At 53.4% G+C, this 18,547-nt stretch overlaps 2 protein-coding genes across 8 annotated transcripts in view; one reads left to right on the plus strand and one right to left on the minus strand.

Annotated features, from left to right (window-relative positions):
* TPCN1 (two pore segment channel 1) overlaps positions 1-6,982 on the plus strand; it is a 60,976-nt gene extending 53,994 nt beyond the window's left edge. The window contains exons 21-27 of the mRNA XM_010828581.1: positions 264-477; positions 1,183-1,229; positions 1,791-1,859; positions 2,030-2,114; positions 2,875-3,014; positions 3,553-3,633; positions 4,480-6,982. Of these exons, the coding sequence (XP_010826883.1) occupies positions 264-477; positions 1,183-1,229; positions 1,791-1,859; positions 2,030-2,114; positions 2,875-3,014; positions 3,553-3,633; positions 4,480-4,593 (750 nt within the window). The 3' untranslated portion in view covers positions 4,594-6,982. The remainder of the gene's footprint in view (positions 1-263; positions 478-1,182; positions 1,230-1,790; positions 1,860-2,029; positions 2,115-2,874; positions 3,015-3,552; positions 3,634-4,479) is intronic.
* SLC8B1 (solute carrier family 8 (sodium/lithium/calcium exchanger), member B1) overlaps positions 6,064-18,547 on the minus strand; it is a 31,199-nt gene continuing 18,715 nt past the window's right edge. For all 7 annotated transcript variants that reach the window (XM_010828579.1, XM_010828577.1, XM_010828578.1 and 4 more), the window contains 5 exons: positions 15,866-15,987; positions 13,882-14,035; positions 12,729-12,809; positions 11,277-11,341; positions 6,064-8,379 (listed from right to left, as the gene is read on the minus strand). In XM_010828579.1, coding sequence (XP_010826881.1) covers positions 8,182-8,379; positions 11,277-11,341; positions 12,729-12,809; positions 13,882-14,035; positions 15,866-15,987 — 620 coding nt within the window. In that variant the 3' untranslated portion in view covers positions 6,064-8,181. The remainder of the gene's footprint in view (positions 8,380-11,276; positions 11,342-12,728; positions 12,810-13,881; positions 14,036-15,865; positions 15,988-18,547) is intronic.

Here is an 18,547-nt window from a genome sequence, read left to right on the forward strand (position 1 = left end):
CCACACCGCAGACTGGCGGGTGGGGACGGGGTGGAGGAGTTGCCTAGAGGAGGTACTGTCTTTCTCTCCCCTCCTGCAGCTGCTGAGAGGGAGAAGGTCTTAGCCAGCAGCAGAGAAATGCCAAGTGGAGGAGGATGTGGGGGGCGAGTCCGGGGGTTCCCACCAGCACCCTGGGGACTCCCCTTGAGACAGGAAGACAGGCAAGAGAGCTGGGGGTTGGGGGTGGTGGGTGCTGGGCAGGAAACCAGGCTGGTCCAGGCCAGATGCTCCTCGGTCAGACCTTGGTTTCTTTAAATTTTCTGTCCTCTGTCAAGGTGACCGACTGTCTTGTAACCTTCCCCCCACCCGTCTCCCCGGCCAGTACAAGCACAGTGGCAGACGCCTACCGCTGGCTGAACCACTCCGTGGGCAACAGGACCATCGTGGAGGAGGGCTATTACTATCTCAATAATTTTGACAACATCCTGAACAGCTTTGGTGAGTACAGGAAGCCCAGGCGGGGGTGGCACCCACAGGTCCCAGGTGCCGGGGAGTGCAGCTGGCCGAGGCCTCCCCCTCCCCAGGGCATGTGCCACGCTTGCTCAAGTCCTCTCTGGCCCCCACGGAGCGTCTGGTTTGCCACCCCAGGGCTCACTTGGTCGCCAGGTTTTCCTGCATCTGCTGTCCCTTTCCCAGCATTGGGGAGCAGCAGAGCTCCTCGCTTGGCTGGGAGGGGTACAGCCTGATGCTGGGGAGCCACCCCCCGTGTCATGGGGGTGCCCAGCCACAGTACCCTGTGCCACCCAGGCCAGGCCCACGCAGCTCTGCTCCTGGCTTCCACAGAAAAGCTGGGAGGGCAGGGGGCCACGGAGGGATGGGGCCTTGCCAGACACAGCTTTCTCAGAACATCCCCTCATGACATCCTAGACTGAGGAAGGTCTGGGGGGCTCTTCCTCAGGATCCCCACTGCAGCATCTCGAGCTGCTGAGGCAAAAGACGCATGCTTTGGGGGCCAGGCTGAGACGGGACCACTTCCTATGGGGGAGGCGCTCTGGAAGGGTCTTGGCCGCTCTCTCTGGAGCTCACAGCCCAGGCTGGCAGACAAGTGCCTGGTACCCAGGATAGGTGGAGAGAGGCCACTGACCCCACTTTGCAAAAGCGGGTCTGATCAAGACGCTTCTGTCTCTCCCTTCTGTTTGGCAGTGACCTTGTTCGAGCTCACGGTTGTCAACAACTGGTACATCATCATGGTAAGGACCTCCCCGTCAGCTCTTGGGGGGTCTGCCCACCATTCTGAGGCTAGGTCTCCCTCACCCAGCCCCGCGTGGGGTGCATTGCTCTCCTGTCCCCCACAGGGGGCGGGGTTCTGTGGGGAGACCAGGATATAGGCTGAATCCCGGGGCCACCCCACCATTAGCTGAACGTGGCCTTGTTCCCCACCCTCTCTGCACATCCCTCACCAGCCAGGAGAGGCCAGGCAGCCTGTGGTCTCTGTCCTGCTCCCACCGCTGTGGGGGAAACTTGCCAATCAAGGAACAGTGTGGCCAAGGTGCTTGGTTGGTTTTTCCCATCCTTTAAATTCTTCCAAAGGCTGCCCGCCTTAGTCCCAAGCCATTAGCTGTGGGTGGGGAGGCGTCCAGGCCTAAGGAGCACAGAGGAGTTTTTGCACCCAAGAAGCCATTGGCCTCCTTTGTCTCCGCAACTGAAGGCAAATCAGGAAGGGTCTGTAAAGAGCGGGGGCCATGAAGAAAGCTGGTAGACAGCGCATCCCCGCCCCCGCTCGCTCACCGCCTGCTTCCCTCCGTCCGCAGGAAGGTGTCACCTCCCAGACCTCACACTGGAGCCGCCTCTACTTCATGACCTTCTACATCGTGACCATGGTAGGTCGGGGGCCGCAGAGTGCCCGCCGTCCTCTGCCTTCACAAGCCGCCTCCTCACCCGGTGCAGTTCGGGGAGAAGGGGGCCGGGGATACATCTGGCCGGGCTCTGGGGCCCCATCGCAACTCACACCCCCCCATTCCTCTCGCCTCCTCTCCCTGTGCCTGGCCAGGTGGTGATGACCATCATTGTGGCCTTCATCCTCGAAGCCTTTGTCTTCCGAATGAACTACAGCCGCAAGAACCAGGACTCGGAAGGTTGGTGCAGGTGTCTGCCACTTGTCTTTCTGTCCAGCTGTCAGCTTTTCAGCTGTCTGGATGTCCAGTCTTCTGGCAGTTCAGCTTATCAGTCTGGCTTATCTTTCTTGACCTCTTATTTGCATTATTTTCAAATACTTAATGACCAAAAAAAAGCTCAGGATCTCATCTTAAAAACCAGAACAATACAGGTCAGAGATCAAGACCCCAGCAGCCCTGTGTCCCACCTTTCGCATCTCCCAGACTGCTCACCCCTTAGCTCTTCCTTTTAGTTACCATCCCTGTGTTCCTAAACATGTTTGTCCTCTGGTTCTTGATTTAAACGATGTAAATACTGCGGGCCGCAGAGTCCATAGCAGCTTGACAAGCCTGGCTTCAGTGACTTGCCTCCCTTTTCCTGGGTTGCATGGCTTTCTGTGTACTGATCCTCTATTCTTTCCAGATTCTCCATCAAAACCACCACATCCCTATGGCTGCTTGTTTCCAAATCTCTGTCCTCTCAGGCCACCTGATCATTTCCTTCTGGCTGGGGGATGGCCTCCTGCAACCCTGTGTCCCCTGAACGCTGCTGGCCTGAGCAGCGCTCCTCACAGCAACTGAAGGGCAGGAACCGGGAGGGATGGAGTGCTAGGTGGTAGGGGCGACATGGGGGATTGGATCCTGCAGATCCAGGGAACCTTAAGCCCCCCACAGGGGCAGCAGGGACGCTGGCTAAACCATACCAAGCCAGGCGCCTTCCCACCGCCCTGCCCTCCCGCAGTGGACGACGGCATCACCCTGGAGAAGGAGCTCTCCAAAGACGAGCTGGTCGCAGTTCTGAAGCTCTACAGGGAGGCAGGGGGAGCCAACTCAGACATTGCCCAGCTGCTCAAGATCCTCTCCCAGCTGGAGAGATACGAGGTGGGGAGCCCCAGGGCCTCGTCCGAAGGAGCTCAGTGCAAACCCTCCCCCACTGTCCATCCCCTGAGAGAGAGAGAGAGAGTTTGTGTCTGTCTGGTTTGTCTGTCTGTCTGTCTGTCTGTCTGTGCTGGGCCTTAGTTGCGGCACAGACTTAGTTGCCCCGAGGCATGTGAGATCTCAGTTCCCCAACCAAGGATCAAACCCACAGCCCCTGCATTGGAAGATGGATTCTTAGCCACTGGTTGGTGTTTAGTTGCTCAGTCGTGTCCAACTCTTTGCAGCCCCATGGACTATAGCCCGCTAGGCTCCCCTGTCCATGGGATTCTCCCAGAAAGAATACTGGAGTGGGTTGCCATTTCCTTCTCCAGCTTAATCACTGGACCACCAGGGAAGTCCCCTGTCCCCACAGGTTTTAGTGATTTTTGGGGGGAGAGGGGGGCACCTTTGCAGAAGCCAGAGGAGCAGGTGAGTCCTGCTGAAGCCGGGCACCAGGGCCCAGACTCGGGTGGGTCCCTGTAACCTCTCCATTCTTCCCCAGCAAAATACCTTGGTGTTTCTGGGACGGAGATCAAGGACCAAAAGCGACCTGAGCCTAAAGATGTACCAAGAGGAGATTCAGGTAGGAGCACCCCCCGACCGCGCTGCAAGCTCCTCCTGCCTGGGAGTGGTCCTCCCCACTGCTGGGCAGGGGCTGATCTCCAGTCCCCGTCTTGAGTTGTGGGGCGTGCTTGGTGGGGAGTTCTGGGATTATCTGTTGGAACCACCACCAGTGGTGCTTCAGGGCTCAGCCTTGAACCCTTGAAGCATTAGTTCCCCAACACAGGTAGCCCCCTATCTGCTCTTCCGCATCTGACCTCATCTCCTTCTCATCCTCTGAGCCAGAACCGAGAAGGAAACATGCACAGCAGGAGACACACAGGGCAGAGGGAGCGGGGTGGGGTGGTTCCTGGCCGGCTTGCCAGGACCAGCCTCTTCGAAGAGGGGAGTTAGGAGGTGCATGAAACTTCATGGAACTTTACACAACTTGTGAGCTCCAGGTTTTCGGGTGTAAGATAAGGACACCCAGCTCAAAGGGGATATACCATGGAATGTCGGGGGGGCCACGTCTCTTTGTGAACCACACAGATTACGTTCACAAGTAAAGGGTAATTATTACCTGGGCCTCATTTACAAAGAGGATTGTGCAAAGCACATTGGACAAGGAGGTTTGCACACCTCTAATTAGAAAGGGAAAGACTGCACAGTAATTTTTCCACTTAGGGGCACAGTCAGCCTTTCCAGCAGGTCTGGGGTATGAGTGGTATTCAGTCCCAGTTGGGTGGCACGGGCAGCAGACTCTCTGCTGCTGCCCACAGCAGGCGGAGGGCCCAGTGCTGCCCGGCCTGGGTGACCCCCATCAGGCTGGGGTTAGCTGGCAGAACTGGGGCGGGACCCACTCAGCACCCTGTCTGCTCTCTTGCCTTAGGAGTGGTATGAGGAACATGCCCGCAAGCAGGAGGAACGACAGCTCAGCAGCTGCGTGGTCCCTGCCACCCAGCAGCCTCCAGGCAGCCGCCAGCGCTCCCAGACCATCACCTAAGCCCAGCCTGCAAAAGCCATCTCTTCTATGCAATAACACAATAGTATTATTTTACTACAATGTATCAAAGTAATGTATGTGTATATATGTATGTTATATATATGTATACACATCCATATATAGATGCACATATTTATATACAGAAAGGAGAAAAAGGCTGACAAGATGGGGTTTGGTTTATAACCGCCTTACCCTGTTTAACCCTGGAAGTCGGCTTCGTCTCGGGGGCGGTCAGGCCACCAAGAGCGGCTCTTAACGTGGAAGGCTCCAGAAGGCCCCTTCACAAGAGCACGTGAACAGGGCTGGCCTTCACAGTGGGCCCGCGTGCCTGTCGCACTGTCTTCCTGACGCTGCTCTCAGAATCCTTCCCTGCCCGGCAGCCTCCCCACTGACCTGCCCTACGGCCCAGGGCTCCTGTGTCCTGCTTTGGGGACAAAACCACTTAGGAAGGAAAGAGCCCACATCCTCAGGATGGTATTTCTCCAGATGTGATGATCATGGAATGGGTGTTCCCTTGGGAAACCAGTACCCAGCAAGCACCTGCCGGAACGAGTGATCCGGGGCCATGGGTACTCCATGTGGTCAGATCTCAGCCAGCGCCGGGCGGTCAGAGATTCTGTATCCTGGCTCCATGAGCCTTCTCACCTACCGTAAGTTTTAACCCTTGTTGCTGAAAATGCTTCTAAGATGGTCCATAGGAGGAGAATAGGCCAGAGGCCAGGCCAGTGGCTACCACCCCAGACCAAGTCCTAAAGTGAACGGGCTTTCTCCTTAAATCCTTTTGCCTTGGGATTGTCCTGTTCAAGCAAAAACATATTTTGGTTAATTCAGGATTCTGCCAAAGACCGCAGCAGGTCCTTCACATGTGTGCGTGCTGAGGAAAGGGAACAAAAAGCACAGAGGCTCACCTCGGGCCATCCACGGCCGCCCAACTCGTTGGTCCCCTTGGCCAGCTCTGCCCTCACCTTGAGCAAGTCACTCCCCGTGGACTTGACTGAGGTGGGAGCGGGGACTCGGCTCGCTCCAAGGTTTCCCCATCCCAGGAGTAGGTTCAGATAGCCCCTCGGTTTCCCGGGGACCTTGGGCGAATCCTGAGATTGGAGTGCCTTCGGGGCGTGAATGCACGGCAGGCGGGGTTAGCAGTGGTGGCAGTGGTGGCTCCCAGGCTGCACACCCGGTGCAGGAGGCAGCATGCAGGGAGGACGGGGCAGGGGGAGGAGCCCCCGCTGGGCGTCCTGCTCCAACCGCAGCTCTCCAGCTGCCTCCGTGAGCTAGAAAGGCGGTAGGGGGCAGGGGTGGGGTGGAGTGCAGAGACTCCGCCCTCCCCGCATTCTCTTTCCAGCAGGGCAGGACCCGGCTCCCCTACCCATCTCCATGGCCAAGTCTTGACTGTGGCCTCGGAGGGTTGATCGCCAGAGCCAGCATCCCATAGCTCTGCCCCTCATCAGGGGAGGAGTGGTGGTGGTTTTGTTTTTTTTTTTTAAGCACAGCCCTTTAGGAAAACAAACCAATCACTGAGAACCACTGAGGTTTCCACCAGGAATCAGGAGACGGACATTGTCTTCCTCATCTCTGGGGAGCGACAGGCTGCTGTGGGCAGCTTGGCACCAGGCCCAGGCCTGGACCCCTTCCCCGCTCCAGAGAAGGAACTTTATTTGCACAACCGGGTGCCTTTTAGCTTTTATGTACTGAAATGGGCATTCTGGAAGCAGGAGGCAAGGGGCAGCCTTGAAAGGAGGGCATGAGTCCTCCGATCTCAGCATCTGCCCTCAGAAGGGGGTCCCAGGGAGGCTGAGTGTACCCCACGCCCACCCTCAGGGTGATGGCTGCTACCAGGAAGAGTGGAGTTGAGTCCAGGCTCCCCAGCCATCCTGCGAAAGGTCCTGTTTCAGTTAGGAACGGGCTGGAGGCCAAGGGGCAGCAGTGCGGATGGCCCGACCCCAGCCCCCCGTGGGCGCCCTCGTCACTGAGGCTAAGGACAGCTGCCCGTGGGGTCACGGGGGCTCCTCAGGCGGACCCTCCCACTCACACACAGGCCACCGAGCAGGGAGCGAGTGTCACTTAGGGCTGTGAGCTCACCCAGCTCAGACACTCTCACCTCAGCTTGGTGACACCGACGTGAGACGCGCCAGCCTGCTCTGGGTCCCTACCACCTATCAGTCAGCGTCTGATGGCCCTGTGCCGTGACCCAGCTTTGGGAGGGGGACGCCATCCGGCCCCTCCTCCTTGCTTCCCTCCCCTAACCCAGCCTTACTCCACACCACGTGACAATCATTTTGTATCGGTAGCGGGAACGACGCTGTAAGGTTTTGTACGTCGGCGATTTGTTACCTAGAAAACCCACCGTGCTGCGGATTTCTGGCATATTAATAAAGAGCCTCCGCTTTGTATGTGTGGCTGCCGCCTCGTGACTTCCAGCAGGCACCACGCGGTGGCTTCCATGATCGTGGGAAGCAGGAAAAGGACCCAGCCGTGCCAGTCCATGGCACCACCTCAGCCCCACCCCTAGACGCACCACAAAGTCCAGATCCGTCAGGCCCAAGAACCTTCGGCCCTGGATCCAACTGCCTGTCACCCTGGCCCGGGTTAAGAAGAACTAGTAACAGCTGGGTGTATGTTATTTTCTGTGTCCTTGAAATTTTAATAATTATGTTCATTGGAAGAAAAGACAGTTGAATCCCTTTACTGCTGGCCTAAGGCATCAAGCAAATGGAAAAAGGCTTATTAAAAAGGGGGTCACTGGCTGCCAGCAGGAAGGCACCCAGGAGTGCTCACCACCCTCCCAGAGCTTGCAGGCAGGGGAACCCCAGCCAAGGGCTCCCCCTGAGGTAGGCACCAGGCACCGTCAAACTGACTCCTGTTTTGCAGCTAGGGAAACCTCTGAAGTCAGCAGACAGTTCTAGAGGCAGAGCCTGGAGCTGCACCGTCTAATTTGGAGCCGCTGATGGGCCATTGCCACTGGCTGCCATTGTGGAGCAATACGTATTGTGATTACTTCCACCTTTTTCTTTTGGCTTTATCAGCATGGCGACTCAGAAATTCACAATTAGGGTCACGTCTCCTATTTCTGCTGGACGGTGCAGCTCCAAAACTCAGAACACTTTGTATGCTGACCCGACACGGGCTATCTGCCAGGTCTGAGTCACCCCGATTCCCTAAACCCTGGTTTGGCAGCCCTCTGAGCCCTGAGAAACGTTGCAAGAAGGCAGCAAGGGGTGACTAACCGCCTCCAGCCCTGAAGTCTTTGGGGTCTTCCCGAACCAGCCTGGAAGGCATCCAGGCTTCCCCCTTCGACCCAGACCCCGACCTTCAAAAGAGGCTCTGGAGGTAATGCAAGGAAGTCTTCCGCCTGCTGCTGGGACTCTGTCCACAGGGAAGCCCCGTCACCATAGTCCCAGAAACAACGTTTGACTGTCCTCACTGCGCACAGCAGTGACCTGGAATCTTTGGCAGATAGCACGGCCCCCACAAACCCACACCCCATTCACAGCTGGGGCCACGCGGGTTCTGCAGAAGGCACTTCGTCCTCCGTCTCACCGCCTGCAGTGACACCTCCCGACCGCCAGGCGGACCCTGACGCAGCGTCACTCACACAGTTTTCAAGTGAATCACTCCAAATTCAGTGAGCAGGGCCACCACGAGGAAGGTCAGGTAGAGGAGGAGCAGGCAGCAGCCGTAAACTCGGCTCAGCTGGAAGCACTGCAGTGGAACCAAGACCAGGGAACAGACGAGGCTGAGGCCCAGGGTGCCCGCCAAGATCCACACCAACAGTCCGTCCGGCTCCAGCTGCAGGGGGGAACAGGGGAGAGAGGCTGGGTTACGGCAGCCGACAGTCAAACTGAGGTTTGAGGGCCCCTCGTTAGGGACCAGGGAGGGACTTTTGGCCTCCCTGTGAGACGGCTGCCCCAACTTGAAGTTCAATGTTTTTAAACCACCTGAACGTGAACGTGCGCATGCTCAGTTGTGTCCAACTCTTTTGTGACCCCCCAGGGACTGTAGCCCCCCAGGCTCCGCTGTCCATGGGGAATAGTCAGTCCCCTTCCCGCTTCTTTCCCCTCCAGACTTAGCACCTATCTAACACATATGCAAGGCTTAACCCTAGGCACTACGCTAGGTATTTCACACCCACCATGCCCTTTCAGCCCCCATCGTGTAAGGGGGCCTTCATGATGATCACAATCCGCAGTCGAGGAAACCGAGTATGGCTGGCCCTTGAACAGCACTGGTTTGAACTGCCTGAGTCCACGCGGGTGGGTTTCTTTCAACCCTAGTATCTGTACTTTCATTTCACAATCTTTAAGCCAGGGGGAAAAGTCCATGCTGGATTAGAGATCACAACATGTGGAATCCAAAGAGCTAGGGTTTGAGACTTCCTGCTGGTCCAGTGGCTAAGACGCCGCGCTTCCAATGCAGGGGGCCCAGGTTTGATCCCTGGTCAGGGAACTAGATCCCATATACCGCAATGAAGAGCTGGTATAGACAAATATTAAAAAAGAAAAACAGCTAGGGTTTGAGTCCTGATTCTATCCTAACTCTTTCAGTATCCTGCCCCTGGGCCATTCATTTATCAATTCCTTTGCTTTTGAGGCTGGAGAAGGAAATGGCAACCCACTCCAGTATTCTTGCTGGGGAAATCCCATGGACAGAGTAGCCTGGCGGGCTGCAGTCCATGGGGTCGAAAAGAGTCGGATACTCACTGTCACTCACTCACTTGCTTTTGAGGCAGAGACAGCACTACGCAGATTTGTGACGTGGGGCGGTCAGCACCCCTAATTCCTGCATTGTTCAAGGATCAACTGTAGTACGTGACAGAGCCCAAATCCGAAGTCCAAGCTCTTACCCTCCCCTGCCTTCCATACAACAACATATGTCCACACAAATGTGTGGGTACACGTGTGCACCAAAAGCCCCGTGTATTCTGCAACCAGACGTGGGACCAGACAGTAGGTACATGTTTAAGAGCAACCTGTTTTTCAGCCAACAGTACAGCGCGGACTTCCTTCTGTGATGACCTCTTGTAATGCCCTGTGTCTTACGCAATCAACTGCACAAGCATTTCCAAAACTCAGCACAAAGGCAGAGGAAATGCCGACACACACTCCACAAGAAGCCAAAGGAAAGAAACAGGGCCCCCAGGGGGCCAACCCTGAAGCCTCATTATCTGGAGCTGTCTGAGAGTCAGGAATGAAAGGAACCTATTAAACCCAAGAGAAGTATAAACAAAATCTGCAGACAGAGGGTGTTTACCCCTTAGAAAAGTGAACTTTTCAAGCAGTAGCTATTTGGCTTATGGGTGTGGCCACTGTGAAAGGCCGGCCCACCGCCAGTTCATTACACATCATCCACACGGCTATTCAAGAACTAGCTGCCTCCTGCAGAAAGAGCTGGGCGACTTTGTTCCCATGAATGACTCCATCATTCAGCTGCACACCCAAGTGCTTCCACACGATTCGCCTTAAAACTGTCCCCTGGGCCACATGCCCCACCCCATCTTCATCCTTTTCTGGTCTGGCCTCGGAATTCGAGTCCCTGGGAATGTACACTCTGGGCAAATCTGGGTCACATCTGCCTTGCATGGGGCACTATGCAATATTTCCAAAGAGAAAAGTTCACCTGCTGCTGCTGCTAAGTCGCTTCAGTCGCGTCCGACTCTGTGCGACCCCATAGACGGCAGCCCACCAGGCTTTCCCGTCCCTGGGATTCTCCAGGCAAGAACACTGGAGTGGGTTGCCATTTCCTTCTCCAATGCAGGAAAGTGAAAAGTGAAAGTGAAGTCGCTCAGTCGTGTCCGACTCCTAGCGACCCCATGGACTGCAGCCCACCAGGCTCCTCCATCCATGGGATTTGTCAGGCAAGAGTACTGGAGTGGGGTGTCACTGCCTTCTCCGAAAGCTCACCTAGGAATCCCAATTTCTTCTCCTCAAAAAAAGCTGGAAGATCTGGCCATAGGAGGCCCATCCAAGTCACCTACACAATTGGGTTACCTGCCCCCAAGTAGTGTTTTCTTGCTGGTGAACTGTCCCTCAAGGGTCCTAACCTTCATATGTCTCCAGGTAGTGTATTTACAAGTGCAGATTTCCAGCCCACCACCCCCTGGAATGCCGGGGTCAAGAGGTCTCATGTGCCCCCAGAGAATTTGCAGAGCCCCTTGAATCCACAGAGCCTCTTCTGCTCAGTGCATTTCAAATCTATGGAGGTTCCTCCCTTCTGGGGCTGTTGTCAACTCTCATCCTGGCCTGTCCTCTCCCAACAGGGTTGGGATAAGGTGTTCAGCCTGGCCCTTATCTCGTGTGTGCTTATCCAGGAAGTTGGGAGGTGGGATCAACCCATTTCACAGGTGAAGAAGCTGAGACTTAGAGACCCTCAGAGTTCTACTTCAGTGAAAGTCCTATAACAAGACACTTCAGTGATGAGACCAAGACAGGAGTCCAGAGCCTTCCTGCCCCCTTCCCTCAAAGCTACATCTTATTAATAATTACTCCATGACCTTGCAAGGAAGACTTTTAACCCTATATACAAAATATTTTAAAGATATGATACAAATCAGACATCACACATTTCGACAAGTCCTCTCCCCAATAAGTGTAACCTACTGAGATGTGAATGGTCTCTGGTCCAGAGCGGGGAGGGGAAGAGAAGAGACCCTTATGAAGCGGCTCCTTGTTGAATCATCTGGTACTTACCTTCACCTCCATGTGGCTCCTGGAGATCTGGAGCAGGCAGCCCAGCCCCACCCCCACCAGCATGTCTGCAGCCCAGTTCAGGAAGTCTGTTGGAATAACACCCCATAACCCTGACTGAACACACCCACTGATCTTTCTGATCTCTGGCTGCAACCCACTCCGTTCCCTCAAAAGCCCTCTCTGAGGAAACCCTATCCTTAGCGCCTAAGAGTGTCCACTGTACATTCTGCCTCAATCTGTAAGGATCGCAGGAAGGGACAAACACCTGGGGCCTGGTGAGATGGAGAAACAGAGTTCATGTGAAGTGACTGGGAGGACTGGTGATGGAGCATGGCACGGGGGACACTGCTCCAGCCAAGGCTCAATCCTTCCCACCCCAGCCTGAGAGGTCAGGACAGGCCACAGCCCTACAGCCAGGAGCAGGTCACGGCAGGCAGCAGGCCGTGACAAATGGCAGGAGGCATCTGCACACGGGTCACATAGCTGGCACGTGGCAGTGCTGGAACTGGGACCCAAGACTGCTTGGATTCCAAGCCTTGCCTTTTTCACAGCCCTAGGCTGCCTGACCTTCTCTTTTCTATACAGACCAGGCAAATGAAAGCCTACAGGACAATCCGGCCCACTGTCTGCTTTTATTAATAAAGTTTTATTGGGACAGTCAGGCCCATTCGTTCATGTATTGCCCATGACTGTTTTCACACTTCAGTAGAAGAGTTGAGGAGTGGCAAAAGAGTGCTATGGCCCACGAAATCTAAAATATGTACTCTCTGACCCTTTAAGAAAAAGTTTGCCAGAATTCCCTGGCGGTTCAATAGTTTAGAGTCTGCTTGCTAATGCAGAGGACATGGGTTCGATCTCTGGTCCAGGAAGATTCCACACGCTGCAGGGCAACTAAGCCAGTGTGCCACAGCTACCAAGCCTGCATGCTGCAACTACCGAAGCCCATGCACCCTAGGGGCCATGCTCTGCAACACGAGAAGCCACTGCAGTAAGAAGCCTGTGTACCGCAGCTAGAGTAGCTCTCACGCGCTGCAACTAGAGAAAGCCTGTGCAGCAGCAAAGACCCAGCACAGTCAAAAACAAGTAAATAATTAGGGGAAAAAAGAAAAAATGTGCCAACCCTGACATCTACAAACCATGACATCTATGAGAGGGAGAGAGGTCTTCCACAAGCTTAGTGTGTGGGTACCTACTGATAAGACCTCTGCCCTAACAAGATGAACAGCTGCCGTCACTGCTGTTTACCAAGCACTTCTGTCACTTCATTCGATCTTTACAACAACCTATGAGGTCAGTCCTCTTAACACCCCCATTTTATAGATGAAAAAGCTGAGGCCCAAGCAGCCGAGGCACCTGCCCCAGGCGTTCCCGTGAAAGCCCGTCCGGAGGGGGAGGAATAGAGCCCACCCGTGGCTCCCAGCACTGAGGGAAGGGCCACCACAGAAAGGATACTGAAGATGATGCCACCGAAGCAGGCCGAGAACGCCATCCTCGGGTAGCCCTGACGGGCCAGCGTGAAATCTGAGAAGACATCTGTGTGGAAACAAGAGAAGGCCCTGAGCAGTGCGAGACTTCCCTGGCCCTTGTTGGTCACCAGTTCCTTCATTCTTACCCACAGTCATTCAGTCAACAAACACTGACGGACATCTGCCTGACTCTGACACTGGCTTGTCTGGGTGCTGTGGGCGGCCACATTGCCCCGTGAGACACAATTCCCTCCTTAATTCTTTTCACCTGCTTCTTTCCCACCAGGGGCAACCTCGTGGGTGTGACAAGCCAGCGCCAGTCTTTCACCCAGGTCCTGACCCTGCTGGCACAGTGCGCGTAGGATACGTCACTTCAGTCGTGTCCAACTCTGCAACCCCGTGGACTGTATGTGGCTTGCCAGGCTCCTCTGTCCGTGGAATTCTCCAGGCAAGAATACTGGAGTGCATTGCCATTTCCTCCTCCAGGGCATCTTCCCGACTCAGGAGTCAAACCTGTACCTCTTGTGTCTCCTGCATTAGCAGATGTGTTCTTTACCACTAGTACCACCTGGGAAGCCCCAGCATATACAGTACCTCTGTGCAAATTAGGAAAAGGGGCCCAAAAAGGTGAGTGGAAGGAGAGCTAGTTTTGGGGCCTTTGACTCCTTGTCAGCATGCCCTTGGGCCTTGTACAACCTGACTAACCGTACTTGGCAGCTCTAACTATGTATTGGATTGGCCAAAAAGTTCATTCTGCTTTTTCTTACTGTCAAATGGAAAACTCCAAATGAATTCTTTGGCTAACTCAATATGTATGCATGAATGCCTACCCATGCCACACCTATGGATATATTCTGCTGGTTGACTGCAATGAGCTCCATGTCCCTCCTGAACTCTGGGGAGCCATCAAGTATCTGTGCATCAGCGAGAAGAGAAGAGACTGGAGCTTCTACAGTCTCAGGTACAGTCCAGACCATCCCACCTGAAGCCCAGGGATGGTCACTCCAAAGACAGTAGGCATTGAGCGCTGCTGAGGGTGCATGTCCTGGAAGCCCTGCCCATATGTCATTCTGGCTGGGGGAGCAACGAGCAGTGAGGTAGCCGTGCTCCTTCCAGAAGCCCACCCGGCCCCGCGTCACCTCCAATGCTGTTCCCCCAGGCCAGCAGCGTGAGCCCCAGGACAGTATTGCTCAGCCGGAATACCACGCCCAGGGACCGCAGGATGTTCACCACCTCTGTGGCAGCCGCGTTGATCCACAGGGCGCTGGTCAGGAAGCCCAGGAAAGCAAAGAGCTGGGGGAGGAAACGGGACACAGCCTCAGCGCCTCAGCTATAAAATGGGACGATCACAGTACCTACCTTGTGAGGGAGTCATGAGCATGAGTTAGTTGACGCAAAGCAGTTAGAGCCTGGCATACAGTAAGCACTCAATAAAATGCTAGCTCAGCATTACCATTTTGTCAAAAAGGGGTACATTATAGCTCTCATCAGGCTTCTAGTCAATGGACCAAATGCCACCCCGTCACCACAAAAAGGAACTCCATACTGTGCTCCCCAGCCCACCCAACCTTCCTCCCAGCCCCTGGAAACCACTTTGCTTTCTGTCTCTCTGGATGGTTTATTCTAGACACATCATAAAAAGGGCTTCATACAGTATGTGGGCCTTTGTGACCGGCCTGTTTCACTCAGCATCATGGGTTCAAGGTGCATCCACCTTGGAGCATGTGTGAGTACTTCAAAGACTAGTAAGAAACACTGGCTAACGTTTCTCTGGCTTCCCTGGTGGCTCAGTGGTAAAGAATCTGCCTGCCAACCCAGGAGACACAGATTCAATCCCTGGGATGAGAAGATACCTTGGAGGAGGAAATAGCAACCCACTCCAGTATTCTTGCCTGGAGAAACCCATGGACAGGAGGAGCCTGGTGGGCTACTCCTGTCCATGGGTTGCTAAGAGTTGGACATGACTGAGTGACTAAAAAACAGCAACATTTCTCTAAATAATCAATTTGCTGAAAATTCAAATTCCTTTGGGTTCAAATTCAGAGTTTCTAAAAATAAAGACTAGAATTTTTAAAAGCAATAATTAGTTTAAACTTTAGGAAAAAATTCTCTGGACAAACTGCCTAAAAAATTATTTAGCATCCTGCAGAATGGAGAGCATGGTGGTAGGGGAAACACCCCCAAAGACAAAACAATTCCACCATTGGGATGTGATCATTACAAACTCAGGTGCTTTCCAGTTACAGTGGTGGAAAAGTCTGGTAGATCTTCCAAAAAGTGAACAAACAGTTTACATTTGACCTACTAGTTTCACTCCTAGGATGACACCTAAGAGAAATGAATCATTTCTACACAAAAAATCCTAAACCAATTCTAAACCATGGCAGCATTATTCATAATAGCTAAGAAGTGGGGGAAACTCCCTCCCAGGATTCATTCATGGATGAATGGATAAACAACATATGCTATGCCTGCACAATGGAATAATCATCCGCCATGAAAAGGAATGAAGTCCTGACACAGGCTACAACACGGACACACTTGAAAACATTGTTAAATGAAGGAGGGCAGGCCACAAAAAGTACGTATTGTGTGATTCCATGTATGTGAAATATACAGAACAGAAAAATCTGGAGGGACTGAAAGCAGCTGTGCTGGCCAGAGGGTGATGGGGGAGGACGGAGAGTGACTGTCAACGGGTTCAGGGTTTCTTTTTGTGGTGGTGAATCCCAAACTGTGATGGTTGTACAACTCCATGAATATAATGGAGTTGCCATTTCCTTCTCCGGGAGATCTTCCCGATCCAGAGAGTGAACCCAGGTCTCCTGCATTGCAGGCAGACTCTCTACCATCTGAGCCATCGGGGAAGTCCTATAAATATAATAAATACAGTTATTGTACACCTCAGGTGGGTGACTTGTATGTGTGTATGAATTGCAATTCAATAAAATGAAGTTGTTACCAAAAAAAAAAAAGAGGAACTTGAACAGGCACAAAATCTCTTAAAAGTGGCCTTAAAGACCTGTTATCATGGAAAGTGATTAGTGGCCTAACAGTCCCAGGATATCTGCCTAGGAGACCTCAGCATCCCCCCTCCCAGTTTGGAGAGCCGAGGTTTCTTACCCAGTGAAACCTGGGGGGCTCGCTGTTGGACGTGGCAAAAAAGGTCACTGCAGCCAAGGCCGTGCCCGCAATCACCACCACGGCCCAGACGGGAAAGAGGCCACCTATCTCATAGACGCCATCTGCAGAGGGACGAGAAAGGGAGCTGGTCCTCTCCACGGCTTCAACTTGGCAGCTCCTCCTGGAAGCCCCTTGGCATGATGGAGAGGGTGTGGAGGGGATAAAACCCACAGATAAAACTCAAACAACTGTTTGGATATAAGGTAGAGACCACCTGTGTGCCCAGCCCTGTCCTAGGAACTTCAGAGAGACAGATAAATTGAAGACATAGCCCCCTGCCCTTGAGCTACTCACACTGGGAAGACAGACATGAAAAACAGACTCTCCAGCCTGGAGCTAAGATAGGAATGGCTAAGACCACTCACTCCTTCTATCCTTTCTCATGCCCAAGGCAGACATCACTGATCAACCATGCTGCTTCGGTCCACCCGAGCTTAAAGGGAGCACCCTCCAGCCAGGCATTACCAATGGATAGGCATGGCTCCATGAGATGACCTGTACAGTCGAACTCAACCTTACTAATTCTGGCTCTCTTGAGAAGTCTACTCTATGAACCAACCCACTACAAAGTTACAAAGGTTTTAGAGGTTTCATGTTAAAACACCTAAGGGAGGAAACCCTGCAGGCAGGCAGAACATTCTAGAAATTCCCATATACCATCCTTACATCACCAGTCTTAAAGGCAATGGATGATTCAATTGGCCAGACACATGTAACAAGACTTTTTCTTCTTTCTTTAGTCCAGCTCATGGGCTCATAAACATCAGTGCACTAAGGATAACATAAGGGGCTGAATATATAAAATCGTGCACATAATACACGGCAGGAGATTTTTGGGGGGCAATTTTGACGGATGTGACTTTCACTTGCAGAGCTGGCTTTGGAACTTGACACCTGGGTGAGAGGTCCTTTCTCTGTATTTCTCAGTCCTGTGCCGGAGGAATTTCAGGAGGAGACAGGGGCACGGGTTGGTGGCTGAGGATGTGAGCTGAGTTGTAAACAGAGGATGGCACAAGGGTTCCACGGGCAGAGGGAAGCGATGGAAGGGAAGGAGTTGAGCAGATTTGTGTCACCAAAAGCAGATAAAGGGCCGGGGAAGGTGGCTGGCTCAGGATCTCGGAGATCTCGAATGACGGCTGGGGGACGTGGCCTTTTTCCAAGAGGCACTGGGGAGCCCTGGAGGTCTTAGAGTGGGGGAGTGATCACAACATGTGACAAGTGGCACTTTAGAAAGATGGCTGTGGGGACTTCCCTGGTGATCCAGTGGTGAGACTGCTTCCACTGCTGGGGGCATGGGTTTGATCCCTGATTGGAGAACTAAGATCCTGCATGCTGGGTGGTGTGGAAAAAAAGAAGAAAGAGGGCTCTGAGGGTGGCCTTGAGAAGGAAGATGGAAGTTGGCAGTGAGATTAGGAGGTTTGGCAGACATGTCACCTCCTTGGGCAGGTGACCCCCTGCTGGGCTGACCCCTGGATGGAGAGAACCCCCAGACCTTGGGCAGGGTGCCAAGTCTGGGGGTTCTCTCTATGCAGGGATCAACCTGGAAGGGGTCACAAACGCGTTAGCCTGAACCAGTCTTTCCCCAGCATGGACCTGCTACCACTAGACGGTGTTGGGGCAGGTGGACAAGGCACTAAATATCATAGAATCACATCTCCGTAAACGGATTCCCTCTTCAGCACTCTCACAGTAACAGATTTAACTATCTTAAGTGTACTGGAAACAAGGCTGGTTTCCCATTGATGCTGGTGAAACAGATTCCTTTCCAGTACACTGAAGTTAAAAAAAAAAAAAAGAACTGATTAAAGAAAAATATCAAATACAACAGTTTAGAATGGGAGAAAAATCAAGATGTTCTTGAATGTTGAATGCTTGGGAACCCTTCTCTTAAGAAGCCAGAAGAATGATGAACCAAGTCCCCTGGGGACTGGAGAGGCAGGGCTGTCATGAACCAGCCCGCTGGCACCACTAGGGGGAGCCCTTCCCATCTCTGGGTTCACACTGACTCCTTCCTCAGCGACCATGTCTTCCATAAATTGGAAGAGAAACAGAATTTGGCAGCCTTTTCATCCTGACGCTCATTAGCAAAAAAAAACAAACAAAAAAAAAAGCCACACTCAGCCCTGTATTTGCTACCAAAACCATACCGCCACCTCCAGGAGATGCCCCTGGGTTGAGGGGCAGGAGCCCAGATGAGAGAGAGAGGACTGGGCAGCATGAGATACTCAAGTCAGACAACAGGAAGAACCTGAGCAGAAGGAGTGAGAAGATACCTGACAAGACTGGGCAGTGCTCTAGCCAAAACAGGTCAGAAAAGGAAAGCCTGGGGCAGATGGGGGAAGGCTCAAGGCCAGCGGGGACCACCCAGGTCACTCAGTAGGCAGTGGAGGGGTTTGTGAGGAGCTAGTCAGTGGGCACCAGCACTGGGGGCGGTGGGGACCTGCTTCTTCTCAGCTTCTGCCAGTTTTGCTGTTAGGAATGTGGCTCAGATTATCTTGAGAAATCCAGCTCTGGATTTTGACATCAACTCTGTAAATTTGGTAACGCAAGCAAATGTGCCAGAGGGCTGGATTTGGTCCAAGGGCCACCAGCGTGTCGCTCCTCTCTGGAGCCAGTGTGACC

This window comes from Bison bison, unplaced genomic scaffold, assembly GCF_000754665.1.
Source record: "Bison bison bison isolate TAMUID 2011002044 unplaced genomic scaffold, Bison_UMD1.0 scf7180017864495, whole genome shotgun sequence".
NCBI lineage: Eukaryota > Metazoa > Chordata > Mammalia > Artiodactyla > Bovidae > Bison > Bison bison.